This window comes from Meriones unguiculatus, chromosome 18 (genome assembly GCF_030254825.1).
Source record: "Meriones unguiculatus strain TT.TT164.6M chromosome 18, Bangor_MerUng_6.1, whole genome shotgun sequence".
NCBI classification, from domain to species: domain Eukaryota; kingdom Metazoa; phylum Chordata; class Mammalia; order Rodentia; family Muridae; genus Meriones; species Meriones unguiculatus.
Genome location: NC_083365.1, coordinates 13498844 through 13519165, shown reverse-complemented (window position 1 = coordinate 13519165; position 20322 = coordinate 13498844). Strand labels below are relative to the sequence as shown.

Genomic DNA, 20322 nt, shown 5'->3' with positions numbered 1-20322 from the left:
ACTTTTAAAATCAAACTTCCTCTGTCTTCAAAAGATAACCCTAAATATGGGCAGCAAAGATTGCTCAGCAGTTTCAGGCATGTACTGCCCTTCCAGAGGATCTGAGTTCACAGCGCCACTACAGGCAGCTCATGACTTCAGGCCTCCTTAAGCATCAGCACTCACTAATGGATGTGTACACACTTAAACTAGTGTAAAAAAAAAAAAAATCTAAAAAGAGACTGGCAAGAAATCACTATGTTATTAAAGTTACAGGATTTATTATTTGTACTTACCTGAGGAACATTGCTGTCAACCCATTTGGAATTTGGTAAAATATCATCCCACAAAATCAGGCACCGAGCAAGCGTCTTAAAAATGAATTACAGACAAAATTAATTAGGCAAAGCTCATGTATTTCCTACCAATGATAATGATAAGTAAACTAAGGATTAGTTCCCAACTAATAACTACTTTAAAAAAACATAGACTATCAACTAAATACCTAAAAATAAAGATTTAGATCTTAAAGAATATAAAATTCAGTTTATCATCATCAAAGTTTTGAGAGTTTGGAGAAGGCTTTCTTCCTCTTATGGAAGAAAAATCACAAAGGAGTGAGCCACAGCTCAGCATACATGTCAGCCTACAGGCTTCCGCAGGGTACTAAACTGCCAACGCTCAGTCCAACCTTAACAGGACTACTGTATCCTCAATACTAAAAAGCAACACGAGGTCCTGGTCACATGTTGCCTTTTAGTAGGTTCTGAATAATAATACAAGATATGTCATTCCACGCAGATGGTTACCTTTCCTAGCTGCCCTAAATTCTATTTCGGAAACTTCTAAAGAACAGTGCCAATCAGAAAAGCATGACAAGTTAAAAGTAAAGCCCTTTTATGGAAAAGCATTTCAATTTTCAAACTAAACTTGAAGATCACGTAAAGTGCTCCCTTGTGTCAAGAAAATGAAAATAAAAAAGCAGCACCATACCCTAAGCAAGAGAAATTCAGGTTTCACAAAGTCCAGCAAATACATGGTATCTGGAGCTCTCAGCCAGTCAGCAATAGATCTGTTGATGGAGGACATCAATGAAGGTTACTGCTCAAGTAGAAGACCAGGTAATCCAAAGTACACAACATCAAATCATTTCTCCCCTCCAGTAAAAGTGCACCTTTTCCATTAATGCATCACAAATTCTGACATAATATTTATTTTTATGTCTTACTATAACATAAGTTCAATCAGGATGTTTTCAGTTTTGTTTTGTTCGTTGAAATACCTCCAATATCAAGAAAACACTAACATAACATTCATCCAAATAGAAGATTAATATCTTTTACCACTTGTTAATTCTATATAGAATTTTCCTAATTACAGGAATTTAGAACATTGTAGAGTTTTATGAATCTCAGAATATTTTTCAAATTAAAAGAATTAAGGTGAGCTGAGGACATAACTCAAGACAGACAAGGAAAATAGAAGGTTTAGTCATTAGAAACATTTAAACAAAGCAGAAGCCATTTTTATAAATGGCAAACAAGTACAGCATAATGCTAAGTATTTCTGGCTTAAACAGTACTCACAAGGATATGCCAATTTACTGAAAGGACCTGGCAGTTCTTTGGGCTAGCCCTCCATATCCTTTGCTTCCATACCCACTTGAAAATCGTAGAGGCAGGGGGAATTTACATCTAGATTAAACCCAGATGGTCTTTTGATTTTTTTAATCTTTATTTGCTAAACAACTCAGTATTAAAAACCATATTATATGATATATCTATATTTCATATTATAAGTAATCTATAGATGATTTAAAGTAGAAAGATCACATGCATGAATTACATGCAAATGCCATGATTTAAAGAGGCTAAAACATTTGTGGGTTCTAGTGTCTGTAGGAATCCCGGGACCAACACCCTGAACACACTGGGACAAGCAACCTGACGGACAGCATTACCAAAGAAAACAGTGCTACATAAAGTCTACTCGGCTCCTGTTATCCGAGAGAACACACATCAGGCCACTCTAGCCAGGGAGAAAGACGTATGAGAAGACTGTACTGCTGAGGACAAAAAGGACACCTGCCACACGTCACAAGGGACAGGTAAGGGCGCTAATACCTGTTATTGGTTTTTAAGTAGATCATAGCCAAAGCCAGAGTGGCACCTGGACAAGTCACATCCACGTTTATGGTATCTCCTTCCTGGTGAGAGAAGTTACTCATGTAAAGGCTCTGAATCCACCAGCCCGAGCACAGCACCAGCACACATACAGGGATACAGGAAAGCCACTACTCTGCAGCTAACCTCTTAGCCCATGGCACTCTCATCTCTTACCCTGACTTGACTTACTTTAATTTGGTAGCTTGGAGACTTATGTTTCTCCCTGTGCATTCCAGTTTGAAAGCGCCTGTGACCTCCGACCATGTACTGATACAGCTGCTCAGGCACATTAAGGTCAGACATACCAATCAAATTGCTGCCATGCTGGAAAAATCAAATAACTGAGATGAAAAGAAGTCTTACAGCAGTAAATCAGTAACACATATCATGATAAACAAATGGGCACACTTCAGAAGAGGGCATTTTAATTTCGATATTTCACCCAATTACAATAAAGCTATAGATTAATAAATGTCAAGATATTACTTCTCATAAAAATTATAATGTACGTTCAGATCTACATACTTCTATTTCATAAAATACATGAAGAAGTCAAAATGCGTAATCACACTCAGAGTAAAGGAAAAGATGGAGCTTATATTCAAAACCTGACCTGTGAACACCGAGTACTTTGTTGATCCCTGCACCTATGATCTCTTCAAGCAACCACAACAAAAACTTCCTAGTACCTACCCAGCACCATGCGCAATTCTGCTGTATTTAAAATGAGTCAACTCAAGTTAGCAACCCTATCTGTTCTAGTTAGTGTTGTTAGCTTAATACAGCCTCGAGTCACCTGAGAGAAAAGCCTCAACAGGAACTGTCTAGATAAGACTAGCCTTGGACATGTCTGTGGGGACTGACTGCCTTGGTTATTAATTGATGTAGGCGGCCCAGCCCAGTGTGGGGTGTATTATCCCTAGGCAAGTGCTCCTGGGTTACAAAAACTAGCTAAGCACGAGCCTGTGAGCAAGTCAGAAAGTGAGCCAACAAGCAGCACTCCTTCAACCTGAGGTATCTGCCTCAGGTTCCTGACTTGAGTTCCTACCCAGAATGGAAGTGTAAGCAGAAATAAACCCTGTCCTCCCCTAAGGTGATTTTGGTCAGTGTCTTATCACACCAACAGAACTAAAGTAAGACACCACCGAACAGCTACTACTATAATGAGGAAAGGGAGGCACGATTTAACCAAGCTCAAGACTACCCTCTACTAAATAGCAAGGCTGTATATCAAACACAGCAGTTCTGCTCAACAGTCATGGGGCTGCTTAACCAACAGACACTAATGTAGTTAAGTGACTGGATTCAGCACTAGTGAGCACCAGAATTCCAGTCCAATCCACAGTGTGATGCTTTTTACATAATACCACCTGCCTCTGAAGCTCGTGTCAGCTGGGAGGAGAAAACACATGGCCAACAATGACAGATTTTCAGAATGCACACAAGAAGCAACACATTCCACTACAGCATTCTGAATATCATTTAGCTTCACTAGAATACTGCCTTGGTGGCTTTTCAAGGCAATCACATTCCAAGTATAAAACAGTAATTATGAAATGTTTTTGGTAGTTTTATAGACATCTCTTGGATGGAGTAAAAGATGAGTCAAACAGACACTGCATTCTGTCACAAAGCAAGAGCTACTATGGTGACACGCTGGATCAACACTCAGTGATCAACAGAGCACAAAAGAGGATTATGACTATTTCTGGCAATTACTAGAGATTCTTACAGCTCCACTACTTTTCTATCTGTGTACATGATCATTATACGCACATGAATGAGTATACGTGTCTGAGTGTGCTGTATGTCCACGGGCATGCAGGTACATACACACATGTATGGCTATCTGCGTATACCTGTACACAGGAGCCACACGAGCCACACGAGCCACAGGAGGACACTGGGTAACCCACTCTAGCATTCTCAGTGTGCACTGAAATCCAGACTCAAGTTCTCATGCTTATACAGCAAACACTCTGATCCACTAATCCACCTCTCCAGCCCTCTTTTCTTCCAGAGTGGTTTACTATTCTTTATCTTATGTTTTGAACTTTTTTTTCAAGAAATTTCAGGACTGGAGAGATGGCACAGCAGTAAGGAATACTAGCTGTTCTTCCAGAAAACCTCAGTTCAATACCTAGCACCCACATGACAGCTACCTGTAATGCTGGTTCCAGGGGATCCAATGCCATTTTCTGGCCTCCTCAGACACTGCACATACATGATGAACAGAAATACATGCAAGCAAAACATTCACACACATAAAAGAAAAAAAAATATAACATTTTATCTGGGAACACTTACATCTAAGTCAAGGGAAAGAAATCTTAGAGTCTCATTTCACAATAATTTTTCTCCACTGAAAACTGGAGACTTTGAAAAAAGAATCTAGTTAAGTCACAGGATAGCATTCAGAGCTGAGTATCAAGATTGTTCCTTTCAATTCAAAGATGTCCTGATTTTTAAAAGCAGAGAAAGACAGACTACTCACCCCCAAGCAAACCATGCCCAGGGCCAGGCCAGCAGCTAAGGAGTAGGACTCTCTGTCAGTGCAATATTCCATTTCCGGACCAGGGGGCCGCCCTATGGAGGACAAAGAAACACAAGGTCAAGCCAGCCTATTACAGACCCCAACTTGTAAAAGTTTTAGGGAATTCACTTTCCAGTTGCTTAAGATAAAAGCACTGTCCAAAAACATGTTCAACATCCCAACTTATCTAAAGCTCCCAAAAGGCTCTTAAATTTACCTATTAAAGCTTCTATCAGCAATGACTTTCAAATACTGGGAAAACTTCAGTTTTACCAAAAAAAAAAAAAAGAAAAAAAAAAAAAAAAGCCAAGTAAGAATTATGGATTTTAAAGAGACAATTACTTTGGGGCTGGCCAGAGCGCAACTCCAGCAAACCATCTTGACTGCCACACTGGAGCCCACCCCAACACTTTAAAAAGGGGACAATTACTTTTAAAAGATTGTTTCCATTAAAAATATAATTTTTAACCATTTGAATTTATTTGTTATTTTCAAATGCATTCATTAGATGTGAATAAAATATTCATATGTGTAATAAATAAAATGTACGTTTACTATCTGCTTTTAAAGTGTGTTTCTAGATTTTCATTTGAATATATACAGTATTATGTGTGCCTATGATAAAAATCCATACCTTTAAAAGCATTTCATTCTAAAACTCTATGCTTTAGGGCAGCAGGTTTTCAATGTGTGGCTTGCAACCCCTTTAGGGGTGGCATATCAGATATTTAATTACGATTCATAACAGCAGCAAAATTACAGTTATGAAGCAGCAACAAAAATAATTTTATGGTTGGAGGTCACAACATGAAGAACTGTATTAAAGGTCAGAGCACTGGGAAGGTTGAGAACTACTGCTTTAGGAAAACAAAATGGTTTCCCTCTAGAAAAAAGCTCATACTTCTGGAATTTTATTCTTCAGAGCTAAAAAAATGATATTTTAAAAAAAGTATATGAAGGTAATCCGTACAATAGTTATAGATAATAGCAAAGAGATAGAAACAGCCCCTGAAAGTAGCTGGACATGATGACACATGCTATAACCCCAGCACTTGGGGGTGGAGGAAGGAGAAGTAGTTCAAGGCCAGCCTTAGCTGAGAACCTACCTTTAAAAAAAAAAAAAGAAGAAGGTAGGGCTGGAGAGATGACTTGGTGGTTAAGAGCACTTGCTGCTCTTCAAAGGGACAGATTTGATTCCCGGCACCCCACGGCAGCAAATAACAACTGTCTGTAACTAAAGTTCCAAAGACTCCAACACCCTCTTCTGGCCTCTGTGGTCACTGCACATAGTGCACAGGCATACAGGCAGGCGAAACACCCACAGATACATAAAATAAAATAAAAGTCTTTTTAAATAAAAAAAGTTATAACATAAGATAATTAGGCATTTTAGAAAACTTCATAAGGTATACAAAATCAAATTAATTTTAAAAGATACTTATGACAATGAAGCATTTTCATTCATTCATTCATTCATTCATTCATTCATTCATTTTCATTTCTTTAAGGCTGTTCTGGATTCTCTTTGTAGACCAGGCTGGCCTCAAACACACAGAGATCATCCCCCTGCCTCTGCTTCCCTGGGTGCTGGGATTAAAGGCATGCACCACTGCCGCCCAGCATGACAATGAAGCATTTTCAAAGGCAGAATATAAATACCTGTTCATCATGATAATAACTACATAGAGAAACAAATATACGACTCCAAGATGAAACCCCGCACACAGAATGTGAAAGAGGTGTGGTGTGGCTGAGACATCGGCTGTATCATCAGACAACACTGTGGAACAGCAGCACTCCCTTAGCCTCTACATGAACAAGCCCTAAAGAGCAGAGCTGGGTACTTTTCAGACCTATAACTTATGCTACTTTATAGTTTGTTATAGGATGTTTCAATTTTGCAAATAACTTCTATTATCATTGTGGCAGAACAAAGTTTCAGCCCCAACCTTCACTAATCTGAGGCGCACCCACCCCTGAAACAGCTTGAAACGGTGGACCTGCCAGATGCGGCTTGGGATTTAGCTGGCTCAACTGCAAAGAACCGAACATACTTTTATTACTGAGTTCTCCTACACATTCCAACAGAAAGTACACGCTCTCGCCTGGGTCCTAGCATAACAGGTGAAGCAGAACTAGAGCAACCAGACCATAGATTTACAGCCTAAGGCAGAACCAGCAAGCCAATTCTTTCGTAGTTCATTTTGCAGAAGTGGGGAAGCAACAGCTCTGTGATGCAATCAGGCTAAAGGATAATGCATATTCACTAATACACTCTGAAGGTCAGATGTCTCCAAAGGTTTCTACTTGCCATGGTTTCTCTGCTGGTAGACGTTAAATGAAAACATTAACTGCCAGACTCTAGAAATAAAATGCCTAACTTCATGAGAGCATTATAATCATCACCACTTACTGTTAATTTATTGCTGTAATTTATGTTAAACTTTGTCACTCTTATGTACAGTGGCCTCGTATCTATAGGTTCTGCACTCATGGACTCAACCAACCACACAGCAAAAATACATTTAAAATCCTACCTGCACCGAACATCCACAGCCTTCCACCATCATTCCCTAAATAACCCAAGCGTAAAAACTGTTTACATAGCATTTATCTTAACATGTATAGACCTTACAGTTTAGCAGTGACTGACAGGTAACCGAGGTGTTGCCTAAGTTACAGGAGACAGTCACTTGCTTTTTCTCAAGTGTTCTTATCCAACAGAAGAAAACAAGGTGATATTAGGAACCAAAACAACGAGGTTTTAAGTGAGGGCCACTGCTAGACACTGCATGGTGTGAGATCAATTCTCCCGAGTGTCCACCAGAGAGCAGTGTGGCCTGGCCCTCTCAGGGTTACCTCCTGCACAGCAGCAGAAGCCCTGGCTACACTATATGTGAGCTTTGCCTTTTTTTTTTTCTTTTAACTAATTATCTGTTCATTCTGTGCTCATAAAAGCTACTCTTTGTTTTCCTTAATTTTCACAATTTTACCATCATTTTTCATGGTGTATGTCTGTATGGAAATATGCACCTGTAATCATTAAGTACTATTAACCGTATACCTATTTCAGCCAACAGGACTTCCGCGGTATGCCTGTGAGCTGTGCCCTGATAAACAAGGCCAATGCCAACCACAGCAGCCACTTGGACATTGTGAGGCACATCAAGCTCTGTGGACGTAGGTGGTAAGAGAGCGGGGACGTGAATGCTAAGAAGCCGGGTAACTGACATGTCCATGGTGCCGAGTTTCGCAGCAGAAACACCAAGGAGCAATCCAATGCTTGTCATTTCATGGCCCTACAAAGGCAAACAGAATAAAACTCAGACACTACAAATGCAGCTTTCCTGAAATACTGTGTGTGTGTGTTGCTCCCAGAAAGCTGTCCATCTGAGTGTTTGAAGCACAGTCTCTCACTGAGACCTGGGACTCAAAACCGGGTAGCCCCTGAAGTCCTCTTTTCTTCTGGCCCCAGTAGCAGAACTCTAAGACTGCTCCACCACAGCTGGCATTCTATGTGAGTGCTGGAAACCAAACTCACGGCTTCATGTCTGCATGACAAGCAATGAACTACCTGAGCTGTCTTCCCAGCCCCACAAATAGTTCTATATAAAACAGTGCCTGTCTCTTTCACTATGCACCTAACACGTGGTCTCAGCTCTCATAGTGTTCTAATAGGGAAACCATTAAATTAAAAACACACAAATCCACAACTAAAAGTGTTTAATTCTCAAATACAGAACATATGAGATTATTTAAAGAAGATTAATAATTTTTTATTTGGAGGAGCTAGAGAATTATTAGAATCTCTAAAGAACCTGACCACATTAGCCGGAAAAGCAGAAGAAAGTGGGACAGTCAAAGAGTGAGCAATGGAAGAGCAGTAAAGTGGCTGCAGAAGTGAGCAGGACCACACAGACCCCAGAAGCAGCCTGAGAGCAGTGGAGAGTAAGTGAATGGTACTGAGCAAAGCACACACGCTGGTGTACACTTTCGGAAGACTCTGTCTCCTCCCAGGAGATGAGCACAGCTAGAGATGCAGGAATGATACAAGGCAAACAGCACAATTAGGAAGGATTGCAGTAGATAAGTGTGGCACAATGCCAGGCACGGGGATGACGGGTTCTCACCTTGGTCAAGTAGTCATGGATATTCAGAGTAGCCAGCTTGGTAAGGTGCCCATTCAGACCCAAGGCCATGAGAAAGCCGGCGTACTCATTGGCTAACTCGGCATGCTTTGGCTTGTTGTAGACAATCCAAGCTGAGTCTATCTGGGAGGCAGGGGCTATCTTCAGGCCAGCAGCCACGCCATTATGGAAGCTGGCCCAGCTTGTCATATTGGGAGGCACATCAATGTTGCCACTATTAAGATCTACAGTTGTGTTTCGTGGAGGGGCTCGCCCTAGGCAGACAAAGGAGAAGTGAATTAAGAGAATTTACAAAAATCAAAACTCAAGTCTTTGAAATAAGGTTCCATTCTGGGCTAGACAGATGGCTCAACAGTTAAGAGCACTTGCTACTTGTACAGAGGACCCAGGTTCAGTTCCCAGCACTCATATGCCAGCTCACAACTCTCTGTTGTTAAAAATGCCAAACCGGGAGCTGGAGAGATGGCTGCACTGTTCAAACCACTTCCTGCTCTTTACGAGACCTGAGCTGGTTCCCAAGCATGCATGTTAGGTGACTCAACCACCTACAGCTGCAGCTCTCTTCTCTCACCTCCACAGGCACCAACACATGTACACACATATACAACAACTAAACAATTTCTTTTAAAAATGAATACAGCGGTACATGCCTATAATCTTGGCATTCAAGAGGCCATGGAAGGAGGATGGAATTTTTGAAAGAAAGTGGTTCCTGTTGGTGTGACTTTCAGCTGAGCTGCACAGCACACTCAGATCCTCCTCTCGTTCCTTAGACCAATACTGCCTCAGTCATGCCACTACCTCTGTTTTGTACATAAAGAATGGAAGTAAACAGCACTCAAGAGGCCAAGGTAGGAGGATGGAAGCCAGCCTAAGCTACATAGCAAGACACTGTGTCAAAACAGGAAGTGTTTACAGAGAAGTTATCCAGGGAACTAATTAGGAACACTCTCTACTGTGATGGTCCACAAGAGATATAAATTAAATGTTTGATATAAATTAAATTAATTCCTTTGAGTTTTGATCCATATTGTATAGAGACATGAATAAAATCATCTTTATATTCTGAATGGCTTATGTTAGCTTGACTCATCAATGAACATTTACAAGACTGATACAGTGTCCATTGTGCCAAGATGACAACAGAATGCACATTTAAAATACATAGTGATTGATGAACACAGCTAGCAAAATCCTTAGAACTTTTTTTAAAGATGTCTAAAAATGTCACCGAGAACAAATTCTGAATAGAGGAATAGTGACTTATTCGTAGCACATATACACAGAGAAATAATGCGTATCTCAAGAGAACCCAAATATTGTACATATTAGACTTTTTGTCATTTAAAATTCAAGTCCTACTTAAAACAAACAAACAAAAACACAACAATATGGGGTTTTACTATGTAGCCCCAGCTGGCCTGGAGGTCAGCGATCCATCTGCCTCTGCCTCCAAGCGCTGGAACGAAAATGCAAAATTAGTAAAAGGTTATATATTCTATCTACTTTTTGTTTCCCAGCTGGTGGCGCTGTTCTGGAAGACTGTGGTATTCGTGGGAAGGACTGGAGGAACTGAGCCACTGAGAGCAGGGTCTAGGTCTCCTGGCTGTTCAGACTTGAGGAAGTGCCAGCCACAAGTTTTTTCTCTCCTTATGCTTTCCTTGTAAAGATGGACTATATCCTCTTAAACCACAAGCTAAAGTGACTCTTTTCTCCCCTTAGTTGCTTGACACAAGTATTTTGTCACACCCAAGAGAAAAGACAGCTTGCTATCTGAGCTTCAATACCACTACAGCAGCTATTAATGCTTAAAATCAATGCGGGAAGAGAAACATTTCTTTGGTTTTAAATAAAATAACTCAAAAGCCCCACTTGTGTGTGAACTTAGTCCGTTGTCAATGAGCCCACAATTTAACATACCTGTCAGATTCAATTTAGGGATAGGCAATGGCTCTGTTGGAACAGGGTGGTACGAAAACAAAGTAAACATTCCTCGTCCTACTGGAAGGGCCATAGTTCGCTGGCACAACTGGAGCAATCTATAATGAAAATACAAACCAACACAACTATTAACAGAGTTCACAGCTGGAATCCAACAGGAGGTAATTGTTCTGACAGGGACTAAGACAGACACGTTCTCACAACGCAAGCTCCACAGAGATCGGTTTCTATCACACCTCTTCTCTCATCAGGGTGCTGGAGCAGACAAACATTTCCTTTGCTTATTTGCTTTGATGAAACCCAATTCTCCTGAGGAGTAAAACATGAAACTTCAATTCTACTTTGACTGATACTAGCCTGCTCAAAACAAAGAACACTGTTTGGGTAGCTCTTATTGGTGTGACTTTCAGCTGAGCTGCACACTCAGATCCTCCTCTCGTTCTCAGACCAATACTGTTTCAACCATGCCACCACCTCTGTGTTTTGTACATAAAGAACGGAAGTAAACAGCTATCAGAACTACGCACCAGGTATGTTCAAAGTTAAAATGGCTTCCGTTGCTCACACTAGAAAATTAACAGCCACTCTTGTTTCTGTATTGTCCTTGGGACAAAAACTAACAGAAAACTTGAAAGTAGCCATTCATAACTAAGAAATGCTTTTAAAAGCTGTTTTGAGCGTACGAAAAGGACATTCGGAGGCTGATAAAGGACTAACACTCTGCAGACAAAAAATATTCACTAAGCTGATTTCTCCCTAATAAATGTACTGCTTCTCAAGTTCCTCAGAGAGGATTCTAACATTCCAATGTTCTAATATTCCTTGGGACTACAAAAGAAAATACAGGAGAGGCAGGAAATTCAAATCCAAGAAGCCAGATCCTTTAGAATGTTTTAGTGAAAGTTTTATGTTTTATCCAATTACACTTGCAAAAGTCATAATATAAATCAAAAGCACTAATACTAGATGCGTAAGGCTACTAACAGGATGCTTCATGACCCCAGTAAGCACCAAAGGAAAAAAAGGCCCCCAATAAGACTGACATCTACTCACCAAAAGATACATTCTGATTTCAGATATACTGAAACAACAGTTCTCAACCTGTGGGTTGTGAACCCTTTGGGGTTCAAATAACTTTACAGGTGTCAACTAAGACCATCTGCATATCAGATATTTACATTATGATTCATAACAGGAGAAAAGCTACAGTTATGAAATAGCAACAAAACTAATTTTATGATTGTAGACTCACCGCAACATGAGAAACTATATTATGGGGTTGCCACATTAGGAAGGTTGAGAACCACTGTACTAAAAGATTACAAAAAAAAAGAAAGAATCAATGCACTTTTAATAATGGCTAACTACAGTGAGCTTTACTATGTACTACAAAACATTTTAAGTGTTATGGAAAAGAACTGATTTGATACCAACAGTTGATGAGGTGTAACCATTATGTCTTTTACAGCTGAAGCAACTCATAAAACAACAAGTTAAGTAATTGATCCAAGTTCATCCAGCAATGGTGTCAAGCCTTACTGTAGCAGCCTCTGTTCTGAACTATGTGTTCTACCCTCAATCTCAAGTGATGACCTGAGGACATATAGTGAGCAAACACGGAGAGAGAATTTAGGATTTTCCATAGACTGTGGATTTTCCATAGCTAAGCAGGAGTGGTGACTGCCCTTGAAACAGTGTAAGAAAAGAAACTGGGCTGCTTCACACACCTATAATTCCAGCTACTCCAATCAGAAGTGCAGTGTAAGCCCTGCCTGGACTAGAAAGAAATCAAGGCCAGCTAAGCAACTTAGTAAGTTTGATGCCAGAGGAGGGCAGGAAAGAGAAGAGGGGAAGGAGAGTAGAGGGAGAATCAGCCGCCTCAGACTCGTCCCACAGGGGGGACCCCTATCACCCTGCCTCTTACCTTCTGAACTGTGTTCCCAAATAAACTTCCATTCCTAAGTTGTTTCTGTCAGAATTTTTTTCACAGCACCAAAAAATATCTAACACAAGCAGTGGGAGTTTAAACCACACAAAAAATTAATAAACAAGTGCCTCAAAATCTATTCCTGAATGAAGACAAAGAAAATGATTCCAGTGTAAACTTCATTTACAAATTCTATTACTCTTTAGATTTGCCTTTTCTGAAGTATCTGCTGTATTTTAAGAAGAGAAGGGTACAATTATTTCCTTAAAAGCCAAAAATATTTTTAACCATATATTGTTTACTGGGGTTGGATGTAAAATTAAAATAAAAGGTAGATTTTTAACGTCAAAATAAGTTGCTTTGTTTTAGCTTTTACTTTTCAGTGTCTTAAGTGTAAAAGCAAACAACAACAAACCCTTTAGGAAAGTATTATACTTTCATTTCTGTGGCGGTGATAAAATACCTTGACCAAAAGCAGTCTTGGACAGGAAAGGGTTTAACTGGCTTCTAAGTACTCACTGCAGAAGGAGGAGGGCAGTGCAGGAGTTGGAGACAGCTGTCCACAGCGCATCCACAGGCAAGAGCAGGAGAGAATGCACCGTGCTACCCAGGGCTCTGCCTCTGCTCAGCTAGCCTTCTTTATTCTCACACAGTGCAGAACCCAGGCCATGAAATGGTGCTACCCAGTCAAGGTTGGTCTTCCCAGCTCAACTAACAAGCAAGACAATCCCCCACAGACCAACCTGATCTAAGTAATTCCTCAATTTAAGTTCTCTCCCAGGTAACTCTAGATTATAGCAAGTTAACATTTAAAACTACCCACCAAGCTGGCAAGATGCCTTAGTGAGAGGAGGCACTTGCCACTGAGCCTAATGGTCTTGAGTCAGATTATACTCAAGTCTAGTGGAAATAAAGAACCAACCCCTAAAAGTTGTCCTCTGACCTCCACATACACACTGCAGTGCACACATGCACACGCGCACACACACACAATGCAATGTCTAAAAAAGAAAAGAAAAAAAGTGAAAATATTACAGTAAAACAAACTAGTCTCAAGTGTAACAAACTGGACAGGAGATGAACTATTTCACCTGTTTTCCTTCTCTTCAATGAACTCGTGGTCACTGAGTTCCGGGTACTGCACCACATTGACACGGACAGGGTGTGCACTCTGAAGCAGCCTTCGCACATCCTGCACCCGTAAGTCTTCACTCCATATTAATGACATAACCTCATGATTCAAGTCATTCATGCCATCGTCTTCCTCCTCAGCCTCAGTTCCTGAAGACACATCTGACGAGAGCACCTGTGGAACAGTCGATTGCAGCGACTTATAAAACTGAGGGCAAACAGGCTAATGGAACACACTTCAACAGCAGAAGTACGCAAACCCAGCGGGCTTCCTGAGGTCACTCCACACTGTCATACGCACTGAGCTCTTCTGTACTGGATCAGCTGACCACACACACCTGGTCTCATTACCACCCTGAGCCCACCACATAAGCATCTAGCTCCCACAATTCCTCCCCGCCCCCCGCCGAGACAGGGTTTCTCTGTGTAGCCCTGGCTGTCCTGGACTTGCTTTGTAGAGCAGGCTGGCCTGGAACTCAAGAGATCAATCTGCCTCTGCCTCCCAGGGTGCAGGGATTACAGGCGTGCGCCACTACATCTGGCTGATCTACAGATGTTTTTAAAGTACTACATTGCCTACTTGGAGACATTCTTTACCACACTAAGACAGGAGTTTCTATTTAGGGTCGTTCATAATCAGAGCTGAATCTATTAAAACAATCCATTTGGTTTTTGTTTTGTTTTTAAGGAAATGAATTACTCTGAACGGAAGATGAGGCCACTCTCCACTGCTGCAGGAGTAAGGCCTACTAACAGTAAGCTTAACAGAAGCGGAGGAACCAAATCTGGAAGCATACATCAGAGGCGGACAGAGGCTGCACAGTACTTTGGATTGTGACTGGTTTTCGTTTTCCATGTTCTACCCATGTTTCAAATAAGGCTGTTTCAGAAAGGGAGCAGACTGACCCGTGACACCAGCTGTCCCCACACCTCAGCCGTATCCTCACAGGGCTGCCTGGCCAAGCCTTCAGTCTGAACACAGCATGGCGTGCTGTGCACTGCACGGCCTCTCCATCTTCTCACAAAGTTCACTCTACAATAAAAGCCTAAATCCTGATCAAAATGCTTATGTTTTCTGGACGCAACAATGTTAGTCTGGAAAACATGGTATATACGACCAGATAAAAACTTACTTTGGCTCCTCTGAAATAACTAATCTAAAACAAACTATCACTGTGCTCCTCACAGCACTTCGACCAAGAGCCCACATACATGATGGTGTCTCCCTAAGACAGGATCTATGCATGGTGGCCCAGCTATAAACACTAGGATGTTTACACAACAGAACTAAGGACACATTTCTTGGAAAGTGTGCCATTGTTAGATTAATGACTGTGTATCCTAACCTTCAGAACAGAAACACAAACAGCAAAAACCAAGCTGAAATTTAGCCTCAAATAACTGAAGAAACTGAATTTAGAAAACTTGCCTAGACCGACATTTAAATAACTTACACATTAATATTTATAGTGTTTACGTGCTGAAGAGTTCTCTGGAGCAAAAAAGAAAAAATCTAAATGCCAAAGATCTGTGTGTATGTGACACACACACATACACACATGTGCACATGAATACACGCATGTTTTGGGACAGTGTGTTACTATGTAGTTCAGACTATCCTTCAATTAATGGTGCTCTCCTGACACAGTCACCCAAGTTCTGGTTATAAACATGTACTACCACACCTGGATTTTCTTGGTCAAGAAAATAAGACCATTTTGTATTTAAAATAGTGCAAACACCAAATCAACAAGAGCTACAATTTAGATGCAAATCTGAGATCAGACTCCAGTGGAAACTGAATCTGGCCCAAGTCCATGGCAGGCACCTGTTGGGTTAGAAGACCTACTGTGACCTACCCACAGTTATACCACATGGTAATGATGTGATGATTCAAAGGCAAGCCTGATTCCCACTGCTTGCTCAGAGGTGTCACAGATCTCTGTGAGCCCTATGACAGCCAGCTTGGTCTACGTCGAAGCCCTGTCTCAAAATAATAATAATAACAACTATAACAAATCAAACAAAAAATTTGCCTTGTTTCTAGGCTTCTTTTGACCCATTCTGAAATAGATTTAACCCTAATGGATAAAGTATTCTTTCTCAGGCTTCAATTTTACTATTATTCAGGGTCTATGCAAATATATTTATACCTATTAAAAGGATAAATTCAAGAAATTGAGCCCTTCAAAAGTATGAACAAGAAAACAGTTATCATCATTGCTAGTCAAACCACAGGCTGGGTTCTCTTTTAGAGTAATCAGTTGCTTTTACAGGTACGAGCAAGAGAACTGGCATGGCAGGTGGCTTGCTGACTCTGTAACCATCCTAATTCTGGGCAAAGAGAAGGTCCAGGCAACAGAGAGCAAGAAGTAAGGCCACAGCTCCCATGTTCAATTACAAAGTCCATCTGGCTTAAAACCTAAAAGGCAAACTAATATGCACAGTTACCAAAATGTAAAGATGTGAAGGAAAATGATTTTACCTGGTGCTAAAACTAAACTTCACATGTTGATACTCACAGATTTGCCTCTGGGTAAATTTCCTTCACAAGCTTGCTTGGAAAGATCCTGACGTCCAATCAAAAGACAGACAGCTTCTGACCAGTCTGAGTCAGGCTGCTCCCGACAGTGATATATTGCATCTCTGATGGGAAGAGCAATTCCGAAGGGAAGAGTCTCCAGATCTCTTAAAGTGAATCCTTGGAGTGAGACAGAGGGAGAGTTGATTTTCAGTTAGATCTGCCAATTCCCCAATCATCAGACACTAGAGTCAACCGATACTGAGAGCTGGCAGACAACAGCAATTCTCAGTGGTGCAAACTGGTGACCATTACTCTGGGAGTTCATAAGAAAAGATGCTTCACTCCTCTGGTCCATTACAGCCACAAAGAAGACTGTGCACATGTGCACCAGGAGCAAAAATAGGAACTTTGTTTCATTATGGAAGTTAAAGGGAAGGAGGCAAGTCCCAATGTCTGTCCTAATGTCTGTCTTCAATAATGACTTACGCCACACGAGTCAGCTCAGGTGAATGTGGTATTTGCATGTGCATACACAAACACTCAAATATGCATTCCTGAGCAAACTATAAAGATGATTAACTGAAGAAAATCAAGACAGAGGACACACAGGTTAGTGAGTGGCAGCACACCAGCTGCACTGGTCACGTGCTGTTTCAAAGGTGGAAGATAAACAAATTCACTTTGGCATTCGTCTCTATATCCACATTTCACACACTTTTGAATGTTAGATATTTTATATTTAAAATACCTGTAATGCTCAGGCCAACTCAATTTTTTTTCTAGCAATATTTCACAATATTATCTATTATTTAGGATATAAAAGTTGTTCAATTATTGAAGTAAAATACTTCCTTATATAGGAATAACTTTTATTAAGAATTAAGTGATACACAATGGACAGAATTCATTCAATACTATTCATTTACATATCCTACATATCCACTGTAGGAGAACTATTGTTATTCTTCAGTGTGTCATACAAAAACAAGCCATGAAGACCTTCTCTGAGAACATACTCCGAGTAAGACTCCAGAAACACTTGTGGCCACCCTGAAGCATTGCTCTGTAAGGTACTACTTCGTAGAACAGTCTCAATTTTTTGTCCTAAACTCATTTCAGTAGCTTCTTTCCCCAGCAAGGAACAGGGTCTTACTATGCAACCCTATGGCCTGCCAGACACTCCGCAGACAAGGCTGGCCTCCAGCTCAGAGACATCTGCCTGCCCCTGCTGCCTGGAACTGATTAAAGGCGTGCACCACCACTTCTGGTGGGTTAGCTTTTTGCTTTTTGTTGTTGTTGACCAGTTTGTTTTTAAAATAATTTTACTACACTTTTAAAACACAGGAAAGAGGGCATTTGGACCAAGAAATGAAGAATTAATTTCCCTCTCTTCTTGTTAGCTAAAGTTCATCACAGTGCCTAAAATCTCTGGCCTTTTCGATTTGAGAATACACTCTCAAATGCTGTCTCAGAATGGCTTCACACTCACATACACATTAACTCGAGTTTGCACAGGGAGTGAAAACAGGGACTTCTAAAGCCCTAAACTATAAAACGGGGGTGTCCCAGCTACTCTTCCACAGGAAGCTGTGGAAACCTGACTTGATGAGGAGTATCTCAATGTTCAGCCTTCACAGAAAACTAGAACCTCTCCTCACACCTCCCAGTTCCAGTGAGAGCGGAAAGCAGGACCTAGTCCTGTGGTGACGACACAGCTCTTACCTACATTGGTCATCCAGACAACTAATTTTTCGGCTAGACTAGAAACTGAAGCAGAATGCCGGAAAGTAAACCTACGGAGAACAAAACAAAAGAATGTTAAACATAAACACTTACCACTGCTTCCAATTCTAAACATAAAAGTACACCCTGAAACAAATTACCTGTTTTCTTCTTGTTCTGCTTGTGGCTTTTGGGGGGCTGAAAGACAACAAACGGAAACTTTACTTTGATAAACATCCTGGTAAGAAAAGCAACATGCAGAAGACAGTTGGAAGTAAAAATTCATTAACCAAAAACTCGTTAAAAATAATAACACAAGCAGTACTATGGCAAGCTGCAACAGAAGCCAGGTTGGTCAGATTTTAAGTAACCTGGTATCTGAAATTCAGTTGTGGCTAAAGACCGAATAGTAATAAAAGAGGCAAGATATGGTCTCGAAGGCAAGCACCCTCCAACATTTTAACATTCCATTTGGGGGAGCCAAACATTGCAGCAACTTACTTAAGGTTACTTTGGATAAATACTGGGAGGCTTCATCAGAAACACAACTCTCATCACCAAGGATGTAGAGTGCAACACTCTGCAGAGAAGAAAAGGAACCTGTTACTTGTTTTTTTCACTTTTCATATTCCGTTGTTTGGGTTATTTTTGTTTATGAAATAGAATCTCATATAGCCCAGAGTGGCCTCAAATTCCCCATGAATCTGAGGCTGGCTATAAACTACTGAGACTCCTGCCTCTGACTCCGTAGGGCTGGGATTATGGGAATGTGGTCCCACTCCCAGATGAATCTGCTCTTATTAAACTGCTTAAGTAAATGAAGAAAGAAAAATGTAATGTGGGAAGACTCACACATTCCAGATGTACAACACGATGAGCGTGGACAGATATCATACACCAAGTGACACTATCACTTTCAATACAGAAAAGCTGCATCATACCTCAAACACCCCTTATGTTCGGTCAGCAACCCTTCTACACAAATGTTAGAAATAACTTGTCTGTTCTTCTGCCCACTAGCCCATCTGTGCTACATGATGTAAATGGGATCACACAGCATGGCATCTTCCCAGTACTTTTACGACATAGCATAGGCATGAGACTCTTTCTGCTGCAATCAGGAGTTTGTGCCCCTTTACTGCTGAGTGGTATCCATTACAGAGATGTACCATCTACTAAAGAACTGATGAGCATGGGCTGTAGAGGTGGTTCCCTGATTAAGGGCATTGGCTGCTCTTCCAGAGGACCCAGGTTCAATTCCCAGCACCCACATGGTGCCTCTCCACCATCTGTAACTCGAGCTCTCAGAGAGCCAGTGTCTTCTTCTGGCCTCCAAGGGCACTGCATGCACACAATACATACATACATGGTACTTGGTGTACTTGCAAGCAAAAGACCCACACAAACAAAATAAAATTATTTCAATTTTGCTTTTAAATTGACAGACACACAGGCTGTTCCCAGTTTCCATCAGTTATTGAAAAAAAACAAAAACAAACAAACAAAAAAACCCAGCTTCATGCCTTCACATTCAGGTCTTTGCACAGCCACCTAGTTCACATCAGAGAGTAAACTTGCTCTGGCTTATAGTAAACACATGTTAAAATTTACAGGATTTTGGAGCATCCTTTTTTTCCCATAAGCAAAGCCAGAGTTTCAGTTGATCCATACTCCCATGGTTTTAGTTATCCTTATATGTACTGACTCATATCCTAATAATAGCGGAGCTACCCAAAAGTACCTCATTTAGCCTTTAATTTACTTAGAAATGTATTTACTCAAAAACAATACTAAGAAAAATTACAAAGCAGTTCTTAGAATCACCCATGAGAAAATGATTTCTGTGCAGTGTTTGGTATAGATGTGCATGCTTATTCCTGCTGAGTGTACATGTTTGAGTATAGACGTGTATGCATGGCACACATGTGCAGGCCAGAGGACACAGTCTTGCACACACATTGGTTTGTGGCAGGGTCTCTTAGTGATAGGTGCTTAGTGATAGCAGCCAGGTGATCTTAACTACTGAGCCATCTCTCCAGCCTGTCCCACACCTCATGGCCCCAGCAGGGGCTCTTAATCACTGCTGCATAATAAACCCAGGCCTGCAAGCCTTATTTTTAAGTATCTCCATGAATCACTCAAAACCCCAAAGGGCTACAGCAATATTACAACAGGAGGTACACAGATTAGGCAAATTCACGAACCAGAACAGAGGTTTGACAAAAGCACAAATGCAAAAAAGGGATGGTCAC

General features: G+C 40.9%; 1 protein-coding gene across 1 annotated transcript in view; it reads right to left on the bottom strand.

Moving 5' to 3' along the window:
• Anapc1 (anaphase promoting complex subunit 1) overlaps positions 1–20322 on the bottom strand; it is a 72203-nt gene that overhangs the window by 21938 nt on the left and 29943 nt on the right. The window contains exons 22-34 of the mRNA XM_021641961.2: positions 18572–18650; positions 18232–18268; positions 18071–18141; positions 16347–16525; positions 13785–13999; positions 10746–10864; positions 8808–9079; positions 7742–7976; positions 4639–4730; positions 2334–2468; positions 2103–2185; positions 973–1051; positions 276–350 (exon numbers count right to left, since the gene is read on the bottom strand). Coding sequence (XP_021497636.1) covers positions 276–350; positions 973–1051; positions 2103–2185; positions 2334–2468; positions 4639–4730; positions 7742–7976; positions 8808–9079; positions 10746–10864; positions 13785–13999; positions 16347–16525; positions 18071–18141; positions 18232–18268; positions 18572–18650 — 1671 coding nt within the window. The remainder of the gene's footprint in view (positions 1–275; positions 351–972; positions 1052–2102; positions 2186–2333; positions 2469–4638; positions 4731–7741; positions 7977–8807; positions 9080–10745; positions 10865–13784; positions 14000–16346; positions 16526–18070; positions 18142–18231; positions 18269–18571; positions 18651–20322) is intronic.